The sequence below is a fragment of the Canis lupus genome, chromosome 20 (assembly GCF_048164855.1).
Source record: "Canis lupus baileyi chromosome 20, mCanLup2.hap1, whole genome shotgun sequence".
In the NCBI taxonomy this organism is placed as follows: Eukaryota; Metazoa; Chordata; class Mammalia; order Carnivora; family Canidae; genus Canis; species Canis lupus.
This window is the reverse complement of record NC_132857.1, coordinates 43,153,826-43,172,053: the sequence shown is the minus strand read 5'-3', so window position 1 is coordinate 43,172,053 and position 18,228 is coordinate 43,153,826. Positions and strand designations below refer to the sequence as shown.

At 39.9% G+C, this 18,228-nt stretch overlaps 1 protein-coding gene across 5 annotated transcripts in view; it reads left to right on the top strand.

Moving 5' to 3' along the window:
* ZRANB3 (zinc finger RANBP2-type containing 3) overlaps positions 1-18,017 on the top strand; it is a 299,997-nt gene extending 281,980 nt beyond the window's left edge. For 4 of the 5 annotated variants that reach the window (XM_072789025.1, XM_072789026.1, XM_072789023.1 and 1 more), the window contains 6 exons: positions 3,258-3,359; positions 4,553-4,695; positions 11,010-11,120; positions 12,132-12,534; positions 15,232-15,363; positions 17,158-18,017. In XM_072789025.1, coding sequence (XP_072645126.1) covers positions 3,258-3,359; positions 4,553-4,695; positions 11,010-11,120; positions 12,132-12,534; positions 15,232-15,363; positions 17,158-17,256 — 990 coding nt within the window. In that variant the 3' untranslated portion in view covers positions 17,257-18,017. Of the gene's footprint in view, positions 1-3,257; positions 3,360-4,552; positions 4,696-11,009; positions 11,121-12,131; positions 12,535-14,686; positions 14,860-15,231; positions 15,364-17,157 lie in introns of those variants that run through there. The other variant, XM_072789027.1, reaches the window with a different exon arrangement.
* Positions 18,018-18,228: the final 211 nt, after the last annotated feature.

The following is an 18,228-nucleotide window of genomic DNA, read 5'->3' as shown; positions in this document are numbered from 1 at the left end:
AAGCTAATTCTAAAATTCCTTTCTTAAATCTAAAGACAGTGAGAGACAAGACAGCATAGTCATTAAAAGCACAGACTCCAGGGCCAAACTGCCTCAGTTCAAATCTATTACTAAGCGTGGAATCTTGAACAGATTACTTAACTGCTTGTGCTTCAGTTTCCTCAACTGGGAAGCATGGATAGGAGTTGTTGCAAGGGTAATAGCTAAATCCTGTAAATCACATAGCACTGTGCCTAGCCGTAAGGAACCCTCAGAGCTCCTAGGTGTGGCACACACACGCACACCATGTCTACACAATGGCATATTATGCAGCCATAAAAAAGAATGAGATCCTGCCATTTGCAACAACATAGATGGATGTAGAGAGAAAGTATGATCTTAAATGAAATAAGTGAGACAAGAAAAGACAAATATCACATGATTTCACTTATGTGTGGAATCTAAAAAAACAAAGCAAGTGAACAAACAAAGCAAAAGCAGACCCATAAATCAGAGAATGAACTGGTGGTTGCTAGAGGGGAGGAAATTGGAGGGGATGGGCAAAATGGGTGAAGGGAAGTAAGAGATACAGGCTTCCAGCTATGGGATAAATAGGTCACAGGGATGAAAGGCACAGCACAGGGAATATAGTCCGTGGTATTGTGATAGTGCTGTACAGGTGACAGATGGGAGCTACAGTTGTGTGAGCACAACATAACGTATAGACTTGTCAAATCACTATGTTCTACACCTGAAATTTATGTAACATTGTGTGTCAACTATACTTCCAAAAAAAGTTAGCTCCTTCATGGATTATTTGTAGCAGCCGCAGCACCTTTGCAGAAGCCTGACTCTGCCCATCCGTGTCAAATAAATTCTAGGATGCTTTAAAAATATGATTGCTTGGACTCATGCCATAGTCTAGGTTAGTGGTGCTCAAACTTTTGTTCATGTAGGTTATATCTATTGATATTTACTGTATTTGAAGTTAAAATGGAAACACTTAAAAATATTTATTAGTTAAGGATAGTAGTAATAAACCCATTGTTGATATTCATGTCAATAACTTAATTTTATGAAACATATATAAAACAAGATAACATTTAGTGAGGAAAGTTATCAGTTCCTTTTTTTAAAGAGTTTTTTAAAAGTTGTTTATGAAAGAGAAAGAGAGAGAATGCAGGAAGGAGCAAAAGGACAGGGATAAGCAGGCTGTGCGCTCAATGGGAGCCCGACTCAGGCTGGACCCCAGGACCCTGGGATCATGAGTAAATCAAGAGTCAGTCACTTAACTGACTGAGTCACCCAGGCACCCCTACATTGTTTTACATTTTTAGCAGTTTCTCTAGAGTCTTAATAGAAGACATTAGGATTGTCATATCTGTCTGTCCCTGGGAAACAGCATTGTGCAGATACTTTTGCCTTTGTGCATCTCCTGAAGTGGTTTCATGGGCCCTGTGAGAATCTTTGGCCTAGGTAAAGTAGTGTGAGTTTTTGAGGAAAAACTTGCTGAGATTATGAATACTTATGTTTGATCTACAGTATCAAATTTCTAATCTTTATAAGTATAATAAAATACTATTTGTAACCTATTGCATTCATGAGCCAGCCTACTGAAAGAATGCCTTTTTCAAGATAATTTAGGTTATAGGTTTTACACTAAAGGAAATAGAGATAGAGATAGATGGTGGGCCGTGTAACAATCTCTCCAGTGCTAACTAACAATTAGAAGGGATTGCTAGAAGATTAGGAGATGACTAGGATTGTGAATGCCAGAAGCCCCATGCTGCCTCTGCGGTGGGACCACAGCAGAGAGAGACACCAGGAAGGAAGGCAGACCGTGAACCATGCTCCTCTTTAAGGCCCGGACCCCTGTCCACTATGTGGAACCACTGGCTGTGGAGGGAGTGCCAAGGCCTCTCCTCTGCTCACCTGGAGGCAGGCCTGAGTGCCTGAGCCACCTACATCTCCAGTGTGGGGAGGGCGCCAGGCCTTGGTTCTCAGACCACCACGCGAGAATAACAGAGAACTGGTCCCCAGAGGGGATTGAAGGTCGAGAAGCCAAAAGGCGGACACCAGGCAGAGTACAACACAGAATTCAGAAGCCCTAAAACTCCTTACATTTTTCATTCTATACGGTGAAAGCTCTGCATCCTGGATCATCTGATCAATGGTTTTACCCCTCTGGGTGGAAATAGGAAAGAAACTGCAAAGTCCTGGTGTCCCAGCCTCACTGACCTATCTTACAGTCTCAGCACCCAGCCTGTGTCGCGTGGGCCACCTCACCTTCTTGACATCTCTCTTCATAGTGTCAAGTGCATTTGTATGACTGATCTGAATACTTACATGTCCCTTTACCATAAAATGTAATTCAATTAATCTTCTAAACATGAGACACTAAGCGAAGGACACATTAACAGGTCTTTTCACAGTGATAAGGTGAGCTGAGGTGAATCTGGAAGGAGGAATTTGGATAAAAACCCTAGTACCCTGCCTAAAAGAAGACCCCCTAAAAGGAAGATCAATAACAGATGTTTAGCGTCCTACGTTGTAGTAACAGTATCCCTCTAAAGAGCTATTCTTTTTTTTTTTTAAGTTTTTATTTATTTCTTCATGAGAGACAGAGACAGAGAGACAGAGACACAGGCAGAGGGAGAAGCAGGCTCCCTGCGGGGAGCCCAATATGGGACTCAATCCTGGATCCTGGGATCACGCCCTGAGCCGAAGGCAGATGCTCTCAACTGCTAAGCCACCCAGGCGTCCCAAGAGCTATTCGTTTTAGCCAGAATCCCAATTCCTTATTCAGATTTTAGAGTAACCATTACATGTCTAATGTTTGAATCAATATGTTAAGTACTTTCGTGTGTTTTTTCCAAAGTGATTATGGAAGCTGTAACTTTCTTTTTAGCTGAGAGGATTAGAATATGGGTTCAGCTTTTGTTGATAGAATAGATTTTTATGTGCAGAGGTTTTTCTTCGCCTTTATAAAAGAACTACTTATGTTTAAACCTCCTGTTTAAACCCTCTACATGGTATTTTTTACCCTTTAGAGAGAAAGCAGTGGAGGCATGCAGAGAGCATGGGGAGCCCAGCCCCTCTCTGCGCTCAGTGTCCATGCAGGGCTGCTGTGTGGGTGGACTCCTGTTAAAATGTGCCACCTCCATTTATCTTTTAGGAGATTGGGAATATTGCGCCATAATATGATTCTTTACTTTTTAAATAATTAGTAGTACCTACAGACAGGATGGATTAATAATGCCTTCCTAATCTATAATCAGGAAGGAAACCAGATGAACTGCAACTTCATTCCCTTGGATATAAAATTAGACCTTTGGGAAGACTTACCAGCAAGCTTTCAGCTGAAACAAAATCGCTCCCTGGTAAGAACAGTCCTGTGTGTTTGTTGTAAGTTAAAATCTGTTGAGTAATTTAAGACCATTTTAGGTTTAATAAAAGCAGAGTTGCCTCATGGCCTGGTGCAGAGTCAAATCACTGGTCGCATTTTCATCAGTCCAGGCACTGCCATGATTTACCTTGGTGCTGAGAATAAACGTGAGTGAGATCTGTTTCCTTGGTGAGTGATCACACCTAGAGTTGCTGTTTCTGTGGATAGAATTATCCTCACATCGTTTAATTTCTCATTCACAGGATTAGCAACTGTGATATTTGTATCTGACAGGAGCACATTTTATCTCTGACAGTTAAGTTCTAGCGATGACACATTCTGAGAGCAGGGACGATGCTGTGCCGGGTGACTCTGGCATCGTCAGAAGCACCAGCATACAGCTGTAGGCCAAGTACCTGCTCAGGAAGCCTCAAGCCTGATCTGTGGCCCACTGATCTTCACTGCTCAGAAATGTCAACATGTGTGGGGCTGACGGCATGCAGTGTACCATTTTTTACAAGAAAATAGTGATTGTTTCTGCTCTTTGAGTGGAAATCTAACATTGCCCATGGGTCAGCTGCACCCATCTTAAAGGAAGAGGTACCAGTGAGCTGTTTTCTCTGGTATCATCAAATCCTGATTCTCAGATTGCCAGATAATAGCCAGTTACATATAATTGACCAATAAGTAGGATTAATGGCAACCCTGGTAAAAATGTCCCAGCTTTATTGATGACTGTTTTCCTGGGGTAATTCAGGTAGTTGGGTACAAAGCGATTCTCAGATGTTACAGTGAAACCTGCCACCACTGTAAGACCTGCTCTCCCCAAGACCGGTCTTGCCCTGGCCTCTGCAGGCTTTGTGCTCCTCACAGCTGGGCCTCCTTGGGTCTCGCTGAGCACATTGCTGCCATTGGTTCCTATGTGCGTCCGGGAAATATGCTGGGCATCCTGAAATGGGTCTTTATAGAGTCTTTAGGTTGAAAGAGACCTCTGCAGAACTGGCCATGATATTTTACAATAAAGCTATGAAGAAGCATCAAACTGAAGAAAGCCTTAAATTGTGACATTCAGAAGCCTCTTTGGAGATAGAATACAACAGCAGTTTTCTGATGTGATAAGGGGCTTTACTTTCAAAGGAAAATGCCTGGTGTGCTGGTAACTCTTTTCATTACCTCATTTTCTGCCAGATTTTGAGGTTTGTTCGAGAATGGAGTAGTCTAACTGCCATGAAGCAAAAAATAATCAGGAAAAGCGGGCGGCTGTTCTGTAGCCCAATTCTTGCTTTGGAAGAAATCACAAAGCAACAATCCAAGCAAAATACTACTAAAAGGTATGCTTTGTCTTTCTTTTTTATTTTGTAGATTCATTATTGGTCATGGTTATTTCTACGGGTAATGGGGGGATTGATCTGAGACATTTTATGTAACCACTAATGAAATCTTTTAACTAATGATGAGTTAAGAGAAAAGCATACATAAAATAACAGCTTATTTTATAGCAACATAATTAGATATTTTGTGAATTTCATCCAATCTGCTGGAAAAGATTAGGTTTTCCAGGTCTTGGTCACCATGAGTCTCACTCATGAGGAGAGAGGCCAGAGTCATAGGCTTTGCAACCTGTGACCTGCCAAGCCGAGGATACTGTTTAACAACAGGAAGGCGTTTCCCTGTTAGAAGAGCCTCTGCCCTGCACTCCCAAAGCGTGAATCTGGGTGCTGTGCAGCAGGGGAGCTGGTCCTGCTTGACCACCAGCACCCAAAGGGTCAGAGGGAACTATTATCGTGCCCATGGTCAGAAACAAAATAAAAGGAAAGGTTAGGTGTGTCCTTCTGTAAGTGTTTTACCTTAATCATTACAGGTTTCTTTCTAACCTAATCCAAATCTAATCTAAATCTAATCTAAACTAATCTAAACTCACTTTCCTTTCTTGGCATCATAATCATCTCTGCCCCGTCCATGTATCCCCCTTGTGGGACCTCGGGCCCCCTTCTCTGTAGACTCTTTCCTCATCATGAAGCGGTGATGCTCAGTCAGCTATTCTTTGCCTGGCTCCTGCTTGGAAGAGATCACCAAGGACCAAACTGAACGGCCACATGGCAGCACAAGCCCCTGGAGCTCCAGCTGTTTCCACACACCAGTACTGTGTCTTTATCCTCACACCCCCTCAGTTTATGATCTCTAGCCTTTTCCATGCACACAGGTGAAAAATGTCCATCAGTAAGTGAGAGATTGCAGTTGATCATATAGCTTATATCCCTATACAGTGAAAAATCCCTCAGCTGTTGCAAAATGTGTGGCATATGGTATATTCATATGTGAGAATAGAGAATGATACTTGTGATACATTATTAAGAGTAGAAAGAAGTATAAAAAAAGGCTGGAGATACAGATATATGTAATTGCTGTTATGACATAGAAAGTGCCTGGAAGAAAAAAAAAGAAAAAGAAAAAGAAAGTGCCTGGAAGTGCCCTAGAAACTCTTACCAGAGGTTTCTCTAAGACGATGGTTCTGAGCTGGGGGCAGTTTTACCCTCCAGGATGGCAATGTTAGGAGACCTTTTAGTGTGTTACGATTAGGGGATACAACCATGGAGCATTTAGTGGCTAGAGGCCTGAGATACTGCTGAAAATCCTACAGTGAACAGAATTGCACTCCCAAACAGCTACCTGCTTTGAAACCTCAGTAGTACCCCTGATGAGGGATCTTGTTGTAGACCACGTAAAAGGGGATTTGTGGAGATGGTAGGGACTTGGTACTTGAGGCCTGGATCACAAACTCATATGACTAAAAGTAAAGCAGGAACCATAAATGAACAAATGAGATCAAGTGTAAAACCAGAAAAGATTGAGGTGGGGGGCGGGGAGAAGTATGGCAAACTGGAGAGTGCCTACCCCATCTGAAGTCATTCAAATTCAGATTAAAAAGTAAAATACTATGTGAATCAATTAAAGGCCTTTGACTAGTTGGATTTGTCCGTGAGCTGCCAGTTTGGGACTCACCTAAACTCTTCCGTACTGCTTAAATTTCTCCCATGTGTTACTTTATACTAAAAAAAAAAAATATTTAAAATATATGTGTGTGTTGATACGTATAAATACACACACACGCACACACACCCTTGCACTACAGATATCCACTCGTGTAACAAAAAGCATGATGCCTATGCTGTTTCTCTTAGTACTTCTTCCAATTTCCTACGTTTTCTCATTGTCATTACCACTGTCTTAGTTGAACTATTGGTCTTCTCTTGCATGACCTTAATTTCCTTCTTAACTAAATTTACAGCCCACTCCAGCCATTTCTAGACTTGTGGCATTATTTCCTTCCCATCACACATAGATGATAACTTAAAAGAACCACCTGAGAAAGGTGGCCCATCAGGTATAAAAGCAAAAGTCATGAAATCAATATAAATCAAAGTCAGACACACGGCATTGTCTATAACATTTTATGTAGATGATATATTAAAGCTAAAATGTGTGGTAAGCAGCATAGTCAGTATTCAGATTTGTGTCTTTGAGCAGTTCTGGCTGCAGTTAGGAGATCAAATGGGTGGACTTGAAGTGGGGAGGCAGCCTGCATTAGCTTTCTATTGCTGCCTTAACACATCACCACAAACTCAGCAGCTGAAATCAACAGAAATTCATCAGAAAATCAGAAACAGAAAATCAACAGTTCTGTACATCAGAAGTCTGAGATAGCTCAACTCCTTTCTCTTCTCTGGATTTTATAAAGCTGAATTCAAGGTGTTGGCTGGATGGACTCTCACTGAGAGTCTGGAAAGAATCCTTTTCCACCCTCATTCAGGTTGTTACCAGAACTCAGTTCCCTGTGATTATAGGACTTGGGTTTTTCTTGCTGAGGGTTGGGACTGCCCTTAGCTTCTTGAGGCTTCTTTCTATTCTAGCACAGGGGCTCCTACACCTCAGGGCCAGCAATGGTGTGTCAAGTCCTTCTTGTGCTTAGAATTGCTCCCTTTCTTTCTTCTTCTTCTTTTTTTTTTTTTTTTTTTTTAGATTTTATTTATTTACGAGAGACACAGAGAGAGAGAGTGAGGCAGAGACACAGGCAGAGAGAGAAGCAGGCTCCATGCAGGGAGCCTGATGCAGGACTCGATCCCAGGTCTCCAGGATCATGCCCTGGGCCGAAGGCGGTGCTAAACCACTGAGCCACCTGGGCTGCCCAATGCTCCCTTTCTTAAGGTCGGCTGATTAGTAACCCTAATTACATCTGCAAAGTTCCTTTACAACACGACCTAGAGAAGTGATGCACTGCATTCCAGAGACAGGAATGCTAGAGATAGATGGTTAAGATACTGCCTCCCATGCAAGAGACTATTAGGAGCCATGGGAAGGGAAGAAAGATGAAGAGAGGTGTTAGGATGTAGATCTGGAGACCTTGGCCACTGATCAGAGATAGAAGGAATGAGGGAGGGCTCCAGGCAGATGGACTTAGCATAAAGAGCCATGAGAACGAAAGCTGTGTACCTGCTGAGGGGTGTGCTTCAGGGAAGCGTGCGGGTTCTTGCTGGACAACCCCAGCAAGTCCCAGACTTGGAGTAACTGTCTCTGAAAGCAAGTGTGAAAGATCAGGCTACACAACAGCACTGATTGGAAGTCTGTATGAGGAGCGGGTGGACAGTGGATGCCTCGCCTCCCGCTGTCCTACCAGTTTACTTTCTACTGAAAACTGAACCAGAGAGACATCGGCCTTGGAAACACCAGACTTAGTGGAGATAAAGGGAGAGGCGTTACATTGGAAACCAGCACTTCTCGGGCCCCTTTCTCCACTTCCAGTTTCTCCACTCCAACATACTAGAAACCACATTTTACTTCCTAGCAGAAAATTAGAGGATTCTTCTCTGAAGAAAAAAACAAAAAACAAAAACAGAATGGCCTTAGAATAAAGACACATGGATACTAATTTTAAGCAGTGACTAGATCTCCAGCCAGATTATCCTATAGTGGCATCCACCAGTTCACAGGACCCATCCAACCTCAGAATTTGCAATTAGCTTTTGAGTAGCTCAGTCTTAAATGTGAGTGGAAGCCAAGATCATCACCAGGTACTGTTTCTGAGTTCCCGTAAGTCAGAGGCAGGCCTGCTTCCCTTGGGGCCCTGTTAGGTTTATGATGCCAGGGGTTTATTTTGACCCCCGAAGCAAGTCAGCACCTAGAGCCCAGCACTGTTTTTTTCACTGTTGTGGGCCACTTCCCACACACTCTTCTTTTCTTGCAAAATTTGCCATCTTCCAAAGACTTCCCCATCCAGGAATTACTTTAGTAGACAATATTCTCCCTCCCTATTTGTGAAAATTGGGATTTGCCATAATCCTTTTGAGAGGTGGTATACTTACATCAACTTCCCAGCAAACCTCACTGGAAAATTAAATGTTGGTAACTCACAACTGTGTTTGAAAAGTTGCCAACCTCCCGCTTTGGGGCTGATTGATCTGTTTCTTGTGGTTTCAAAATTTTGTGCTTAAATCTCTTGTAGGAAAAAAGTTATTTTTAGTTCTTAAGTCTCTGAATAGATTTCTCAGCATCTTTTAAAGTTACTGAATTAGGTTTCTAAGCTTTTAAACATTGAATAATACCTGAGGCAAGGCTTAATATCCCCTTGCCCCTCAAAGCCAGGCAGTGTTTGAGTTCATTAGAATCCACTGAAATACTTTAGTGAAGTGCTTTTGTCAAGGGAATAAAATGGTTGAAGAATTGGGGAGTAGGGGGACGTGGGAAATTTAGGAACCAAAAGGGCAAGTTAGAGAATTCTGAAAGAATTTGCTGTGATTCCTTTTTTCTTTTGCTTCAGAACAACACACCAGTAGAAATTCAAATATATGAAAAGAGAGGCACTCTTAATAGGAAAAGTGCAGATTTAAAGCTATAATGAGATGTATATCACCATTAGCAGAGATGTTTTTAACTGACATATCTTGTGCTAGTTTAAGTGTGAGAAAACAGGTCCTCTCCTGAATTGCCAGCAGACCCAAGGGAGAGAACAATGAGTCAAAATCTATCCAGATTTAAAGCACCCAAGACCTCTGACCCAGCAATTCAGCAATTCTGCTTCCAGAAAATTTACTTACCATGTGTTTAATGTGTAGAAATATGTATAGGGATATCACAGCATTGTTTTGATAGAGACTAGAACAGCCTAAATGCCATTAATCAAAACTGATTAAACATATGGTTTATTCAAATAATGGAATAACATGCAATCATTAAAAAAAATAGGGCAGCCCATGTGTACTGATACGGAAAGGTCTCAGAGGTGTATGTGTAGGTAGAAAGAACAAAGTGGAGATTAGTATTTTGTGCTACCATTTGTTTTTAAAAATAAAAAATATAATGAGGAGTGACTGCAAATAAGTACAGGTTTCTTTTTGGGATGATGAAAATGTTCTGGAATTAGTGGTGATGGTGGAGAACCTTGTGAATAAACTAGAATGCACTGAAATATAAACTTTATAAGTTTTATGGCATGTGAATTATGTGTCAATAAAAAATAAAAGGTATAACCTATACACAGAAAAGAATTACTTCTAAAAGGATATATCAAAAACTGGTCATAGAGATAACTTTGGGGTAGGCAATGGGGATGGGCGGTAAACTTGCTCTTCACCATATACACCACTACATGCCTTTTGAGTTTTGATATATGTACATATATCACCTAGTCAAAAAACTAAGTTTATAAAAAGAAGCAAATCTGTTAATTATTAAATCTACTTTAATAGAAAAGCTAATTTCTAACATTTTACCCACAATTGCACAATTCCATCGTGATTTAACTTTAATTTTATTGTCAAGACACCAAATTAAGAAGTACTTGAAAATATGAAGAAATTCATGTTTAAACTAATTAAAAAAGAAAAAAAAAACTACAATAAGTGTAAACTACCAGAGAAAGTGGGCCATGCTAATTAGAAGGAATTAATTGGGTAATTGCATTTTACCTACTTAAATTCCCCCGTCACCTTTAATTGGAATAGCTTTCCTCTTTATTTCCAGTCCCTAAACCATTGTGTGGTATCGATAGTGTTGTGTAATAAGGTTCTGAATCCCACATCAAGACTGGCTTTATTTCAGTGGAAGATTCCATAAGCCCTGTATGGCTGATAATAATGGAAATAGCCTTAAGATTATAGAAGATGTGATGGAACCTAGTTAACTAAAAAGAGAATCACTGTACCCGAGTATGCTGCTACACTGTTAGAACTGATCAAGGTGATTTGAGGATCCCTCCTGAGGGGTAAACATGCAGTGAGAGATTCTCGGAAGCAGCTGGGCAAGCTGTTTATTCATAGCTGTCAGTTATGCATGTATTTGATAGTTTCTTATTCCTACACCCACACCTTTTGTCCCCTAAGTGAAAACTGGTCTAAAGGATACTGATTGACTCTTCAATGTCTTAGAAAAGTAAATCTTGAGAAAACCAATTTGGAACAGAGATATATTTTACACACTTGGAGGCCAGTGGAAAGGTAGGAAATATTCCCTAATTAATGTTAGTATCAGCACCATGAAGACTCCTGTCTTGCCTCTTCTCTTGCTTTTACAAGGAGGAATGTGAGCATGAAATAGAGACAATCTTAGAGGTGAGAGAGGAAATCTACTTATTAGCATGTCATTGTTTTAGATACATTACCAAAGAAGATGTTGCTGTGGCCTCACTGGACAAGGTGAAGAAGGATGGGGGCCATGTCCGTCTGATCACAAAGGAGTCTGGACCACGAGATCCTTCTACACAGTAAGGTTTCATTAACGAGGACATAGTGGTACTACATGTACTCCTTTAAATTTCTGTATTTGTATTTATGCTCTTACTTTACCTTGATGTGGCTGCTTATAGGTCAGAAAGAGCTTTCACAATACGGTAGCTCCTCCATCCTCCCAGCAACCCTGTGAGGAATAGGATGTCCTCACCTTAGAAATCAGAAGGACCCTGAGACCAGGTAGACCAGGTGACTCACCCAAAGACACTAGATGTTCCCAATCATAATCTCTTTTGATCACAAGGAGTTTTTCTTTTAACACTTCTAATAGTCACGGAAAATAGGAAGCAGTTGTTGTAATTCCATGTAGGACTTTTCAACATAATTGAGTAATGTACCTTTTCCTTTTAATAAATTGAGTGCATGTCCTGTCATGTGTCATTTCTCATTTTAATTCAGTCAAATCTGAGTTTACCTGTAGGAGGCACATATTTAGCAAGTCTAATGTCCTAGTTCCTAAAAACACTTAGCACCTTGGCTGTGTCACTCTATGGGTGTGACTGTTTGCTGGAGGCCAGCAGGGGCTGCCAGAGGACATCATGGAAGCCTTCGTAATGGCCTCTCTGTCCTGCCGAGGTGTGTGGCCTCACAGCAGAGCATGGTGGCCCCAACTTCAGGTGGAGTCTTATATTCAGCTGTCTTTTCCCAGCCTGAAGAAGCATTTTCTAACTTCTCATTTTCCTACTTCTCCAGATATTTCAAAGTCTGATTGTTTAACTTGAAGATATCTAAATTCCCAAGAGAGGCAGCATATTTTTATTCAAATTGCTTTTTTTTTTTTTAACACACCATTCTTTCCTTTATTTGGCATGGGGCTTCAAGTGCTGACTATAGCTGTTTTGTTTCCATGCCGAATCACAGTATCTGGGGGTCCTACATTTACTGTTTATCAGTATTGAAACTTCGAAGACTGTTCATTATATGATGCAGTGACTATTTACTAGTGTAAGTGTTTGCTACTTATTCCATGTTTTGCTCAATTCTAGAAAGTTCCTTGATGACGGAGTGTGTGTCCCATTTCTAAATCCCTGCATAGCCCAAGCCGATCTCACTGTGAAGCCTTCTATATCCAAAGGCTATCTGCAAGCTGTGGATAATGAAGGAAATCCACTTTGCCTTCGCTGTCAGCAACCCACTTGCCAAACTAAGCAAGAGTGTAAAGTGAACGCTTGGGATTCACGGTTTTGCTCTGTGAAATGTCAGGAAGAGTTTTGGATTCGATCTAATAACAATTACCTGCGAGCCAAAGTATTTGAAATTGAACACGGTGTGTGTCAGCTATGTAATGTGAATGCACAAGAACTGTTTTTATGTCTGAGAGATGCCCCAAAAAGTCAGAGGAAGAATCTTCTGGACATTACCTGGATCTCAAAGCTCCCATTAGAACAGGTAAATTATAACCATGTGGCTGATAGAAGGCCTCATTGTACTGAGTGATGAATACTCACTTTTTAAAAAACTTTTTAATATGGCAGTTTCTGAAAATGTACATACGAAAGTAGCATAATCAACCCACAGACCCATCACCCAACTTGAACAGTTATCAATACTTTGCCTTCGTTTTCATTTCTCATCTCAGTTCTTTTTTTCTCCTAGAATTATTTTTTTAAAGATTTTATTCATTTATTCCTGAGAGACACATAGAGACAGAGACATAGGCAGAGGGAGAAACAGGTTCCCCGTGGGGAGCGTGATGCGGGACTCGATCCCAGGACCCCAGGATCACGTCCCGAGCCAAAAGCAGATGCACAACCACTGAGCAACCCAGATGACCCTCTCCTAGAATTATTTTAAAGCAAATTCCAGACATTTTCTTTTCTTTTTTAAAGTAAGGCACCTAGGTGGCTCAGTCAGTTAAGTGTCTCAAAATGTCTTTTTGCAGTTGTTCAAATTAGGAACACAATATGACCCACACACTGCTTTTGTTCATTACATCTCTTATGCTCCAATTAATCTATAATATCACCCCATCCCTTTTTTTATACCATTGATTGTTCAAGAAACTGGATCATTTGCCTGTAGGATTTCCCACATTATGGATTTGTCTTCCTGTATCCTCATGGTATTATTTGACATGTTTCCCTATCCCCCTGATTCCAGAATAATAGTTATTAGATATAGTGGCTTAATTAGATTCTGATTAAATTATTTTGGGAAGAGATCTTAACAGATGATACATTCCATCAAGAAGTACCTATGGTCTCACTGTTCCACTTTTCCTGATGTTAGTATTGAATGACAAGAGACAAACAGATAACCCCAGAATGTAGTTATTACAATGAGAAGAAAATATTTCTGTTCATCTCATTATAAAATGTAATTTTAGCAGAGCAATTTATTTAAAAATATATTATTTTTAGAAAACAGTCATCAATATTTGCCATTATTTCCAAAACTCAACTGGTATCTAATGTTGTGATCTAATCAGTTCTAAGTTTCAAACTAGAACTAAATATATAATTCTGTAGTATCCTTAATTTTAAAAAATCTCTCCTGAGCCATTCTCTCCCACTAAAATAATGGATAAATTTCTGCCAGTTGGTCAAATCAGACATTTTTACTTGCCTAAAACCACCAAATAATGACGGAATTAATTAAGCATCTCTGCAAAGATGAATTAGCATGACTTTGAGAGCTAGGGAAATACACTATTTCCTTCATGATACCCAGAGTTCCTGAAATATCCTTTTGTCTAATTGGTGAGGGACACACTGTACCCATCCCAGGGGTGTCAGCCAGACTGCATTTACTGTCTGCTGCCTCAGAGCAGAGTCTTCCAGAAGACACACAGTGAAAGAACTCAAGGACTTCTTGAAAGCAGCCTGTCCAGGAATGCAGAAGTTATAACATAGTCTACTAAAGCAAAAGTGCTCCAAGGCTAGGGAGCACCACAGGGTTCATATTGGGGAGGATCAGCCAGAGAGGGAGTGATTGTTTTAAGAGTTAAATTCAAGATGTTGAAGACTGACCCCAAGTGATTGGTCAGGGAATTACTAGGAGGAATAAAGAAGGACATCTGGATTAGAGTCCATCAGAGGAGAGACTTGAGAGCAAAAGAATTGGTCACAAAAAGCAGACAAAATGGATTTTGTTTTCCTAAGAACGAGTCATTTTCTTGATGCACAAGACTGCCATTTGTAACTGCTTCTAACAATGCCAGCCTCAGCTGGACAGTTTACCACTCCAGCTTGCTGCCTCTCGGAGCTTCTCTCGGGCTGGGCACTGCTGATCAGGTCCCTCTGCCTCCACATGTCTAACAAAGTGCTTTAGAACTATGACACAGGTTCCCATGGCCCACAGCACACAGCTGATTTTAATTTCGTCCTTGTCCAAGACCATGCCAATAAAAATAAGCTTCATATTCCTCTTTATCATACTGAAAAAACTGCAATGCTGTGCAATGAGCTGGTTTTACTGCCTCGGGCAAAATGTTAAAATACATCCCATTTTAATGTAGGTCATCACAGATAAAATATAAAGTGTATACATGTGAGCCAGCCTAAATAACGCTGCTTTACGTGCACATCTTTGTTTATTCCAGATATGCCAATGATAGAGGTCTATCATAGAAACTTCATTCCAATCCATGGAACTGGGGAGGTTCCCAGATGAATCGCATAAAGGTTCCGGGTGACAGCTGCTAATATTAAACTTTCACTGTTTATAGTAACAAATGAACTTAGGTCAATAATTAAAAATTATTTGACTCAGTAATATTCAGAAGTTTTTATTTCTAGTCCGATCTTATTCTTTTCATAATTTTCTTTTAGTGACTATCTAAACTAGCTCAAAGGTGCAGAAGCAAGTAATTTTTCCCAATATGTCAGGAGTCTTGGTATTTTATACTTGCTTGTAATTTTTTCAAAATGGGTTAGGTAAGGGAAAAAGAACTTTTTCAGAAACATATTTTATTGCTTTCAAATTGCTAACCTAGAGGCTTTTTTCCTATTCACAATAAAAGCTATAAAAAGCCATCCTAATGTATTTTTCACTGTGATTTTGCTGTATAAACATGATTGCACCAGGCAAAACCAACAGTTCCCACAGCGTATATTGAAAAGTGCTGATCTTGTGTTCTTACTGCAGCTTAATGAAATGATAAGAAACCCAGGAGAAGGGCATTTCTGGCAGGTGGACCACATCAAGCCTGTGTCCGGTGGAGGAGGACAGTGCTCCCTGGACAACCTGCAGACCCTCTGCACACTGTGTCACAGAGAGGTGAGTGGGGCTCTACAAACCCATGTGTCTTCATCCTGGAACAGCAAGTAGAAAAGTGTGTATATAGGAGTGGGAGGCTGAGTGGATGAATCTGTATCCCTTGTCCGGGATGCGAGATGCCTTTTTTCCCCTCATCACCTGAGTTTCCTCTCGAGGCTGATGTAAGTTCTCAGTCTCAGAGAGAAGAGAAGTAGCTTTCCTTTGAATTCATTTTAGGACAGGAAATTGTCACCACCACCTAGAAGAAAATTAATGTAACTCACACAATATTGAAGAGACCCACACCATCAACTTTAAAGACTACTGACCGGGGGCACTAACATATGTTTGCATTTGCAGCTAATGTTCTAATTTGTTAATGTTCTCTAAAATGTCAGAGAACATTAATAAATTCTTTCTAGGACCAACTCAGTTGAACATGCAACCATTACACTCCTGGCCAAAATGCAAAACCTGTTCATCTTGGCACCCTTTTGAGCAATTACCTGTAGTTTAAAGCAGGAGGGAAAAATATAACAGTATTATTAAACAACTAAGATGAATTTTTAACAGGCCATCTAGCTAAAGGATCTCCTGATTAAAATTTTCTTAGAAAGAAGCATACATTCAATATATAAATTTGTATCTTGCTTTTCTTACAATCATGGCAAGATTTAAACATTTTCCCATGTTCCCATGATAAGCATTCATGTTTATCATCCAAAATGGCTACACATTATTCTACTGAGTATATATATGTCTACTATAGTTTATTTAGCCATTCCCATACTGATCAGCATTGAAGTTGTTTATATTTTCCGTTTACACACTATTCTTTACTTTTGGAGGTTGTTCCTTAAGATAGATTCTCAGATATAAAATCATGGAGTCGGAATCATGTAGTAGGAATTCACCTTCAAGCTGTTTTCCAAAGGACTGTATTCTACTACTGTCTTTCCACTCCACCGAGGGAGAATAATGGCCTGCCACTATTTTGTTTACCAAAGACACTGAGGTTTTTAAAAAATGCTCATCAGTTATTTACACTTTTGAAAACTGTTCAGATCCTTTGCCAGTGTTCATGTTGTATAAGCACTCTTAGCCTTATTTCAGTATTCACAAATAGAATTTTTACATAAATAGGATCTTGTAATATAAGGGGTTTATTTTGTTTTATTTTTAGTTTTAACCCTCTTTTTTCTCCCCACCCCATCCAACTGGATAACTTCATATTTACATGAACTTCAGCTGGGGAAAAAGTCCTCTGATTCTCAGCTGTGAAAATTATTAGCACATTCAAGCCTATAGGAGAATTAAGAGAGAGCAAAAGGAAAACCCATCCTTTCTATAATCATTTTAGGTTCACATGAGAAATTTTATTTGTGGGGATAGCAGAAGAATTCCATTTTTGATCTACCTCATTTTGTTTTTCTGCATTGGCTTGGGAGTGGCTTCTGAGCCCACAGAATAGGAAGCAGGTAGGCCTTACACACACCCCTTTGTGAGAAATCACAAGACACCGTATATATGCCATCACTTCAATAAGGAGAATCAGGGCATCCTGTAGTCACTGATTGAGGGATTCACAGTCTCACTGGTGAGAAAATCCTTCCCCCAAAGCATCTGGTCCTAAGGGAACTTAGGACCTCAGAGCACTTAGCAGAGCTCCTAGAGTCCTCTGCTTGTGGCTTGGTGTCCACCCTAAGGGCAAAGCACTGGGAAGTGGATGTGATGAAATACAGAAAAGTTTTTGAGATTCTGAAACCAGGACTCTTTTCCTAACAGGTGTACACTTGTATATTTTTTAACTTTTAGAGAACTGCCAGACAAGCTAAGGAAAGAAGCCAGGGGAGAAGACAATATCTAGCATCAAAGCATGGATCAGATATCACAAGATTTTTGGTAAAGAAATGAAGTATAAAAATTTTTAAATGGATGACAAATGGTTTACGTGTGGAGGAACTGAACACATTTTTTTTCATGTTTCTTATATTGAGTGAAAATGTTCAGAGCAAAAATCAAGAATTCAACTTTCCCTTTTATATTATATGCTTTTAGTGTTCAATACCTTTTGAAAGTACTTAACACAAACTGAGACACAATACTAAATATTTCTGTGATCTTCTTGATTTCAGGCAGACTCTCAATTATGTTTCAGTAAGGTTTGGTTAAGCTTTCATTTCCCCCTGCGGTACCGCAATCATGGTATTATGCATAGATTGTATTTGAAAAATATACTCTCAATTACTTGCAAAATGCCACTGGATTAGTATTGGTTCTGAATTGCTATGTGTAGAAGCGGAACACTGGAAAACTGCAAGGGAAATTTTGGAGGCCAATCATTCAAGAATTCGGGGTCAAGTATGAATATCCTGGTTAGTATGCGAGAGAGACTCTTGCTTACTGACTGCCTCCAAAATGGGCTTCGGGTTCACATTTTGAGTGTCACCCTATTTGTTTTATTTCTTAGCAAATTATCCTTATTGAAAAGTTACCTCTGAAAATAAGCTAATTGTCCCTATGGTATTGGTAGACAAATCAGGGTTCTAGCTTACGTAATTGTTTAAAATATTTAAAAACTGAAAACATAAAATGTAAAATGCCCCTTAAACATTTTTCAGTAAGTTTGTTAGTTTATTTTAATGCATAAAACTAGGCTCACTGTCAAAAGCTTCCTTTGTCTCCTGGTTATCATTTTTGTTTCTAAAATCCTGTCTTACTAAAAGTGTATTCCTGGTATCTTTTTTAGAAGCAGTGAGGATGATAAAACACCTTATACTAAAGCATGATCAGATGGAGATATAAGTTTAAAAATACAGTGGTAATGCTAATGTGTCAATGATATTCAAAAATAAAAGCATGGCAATGAAACAAAACCAGGTATAA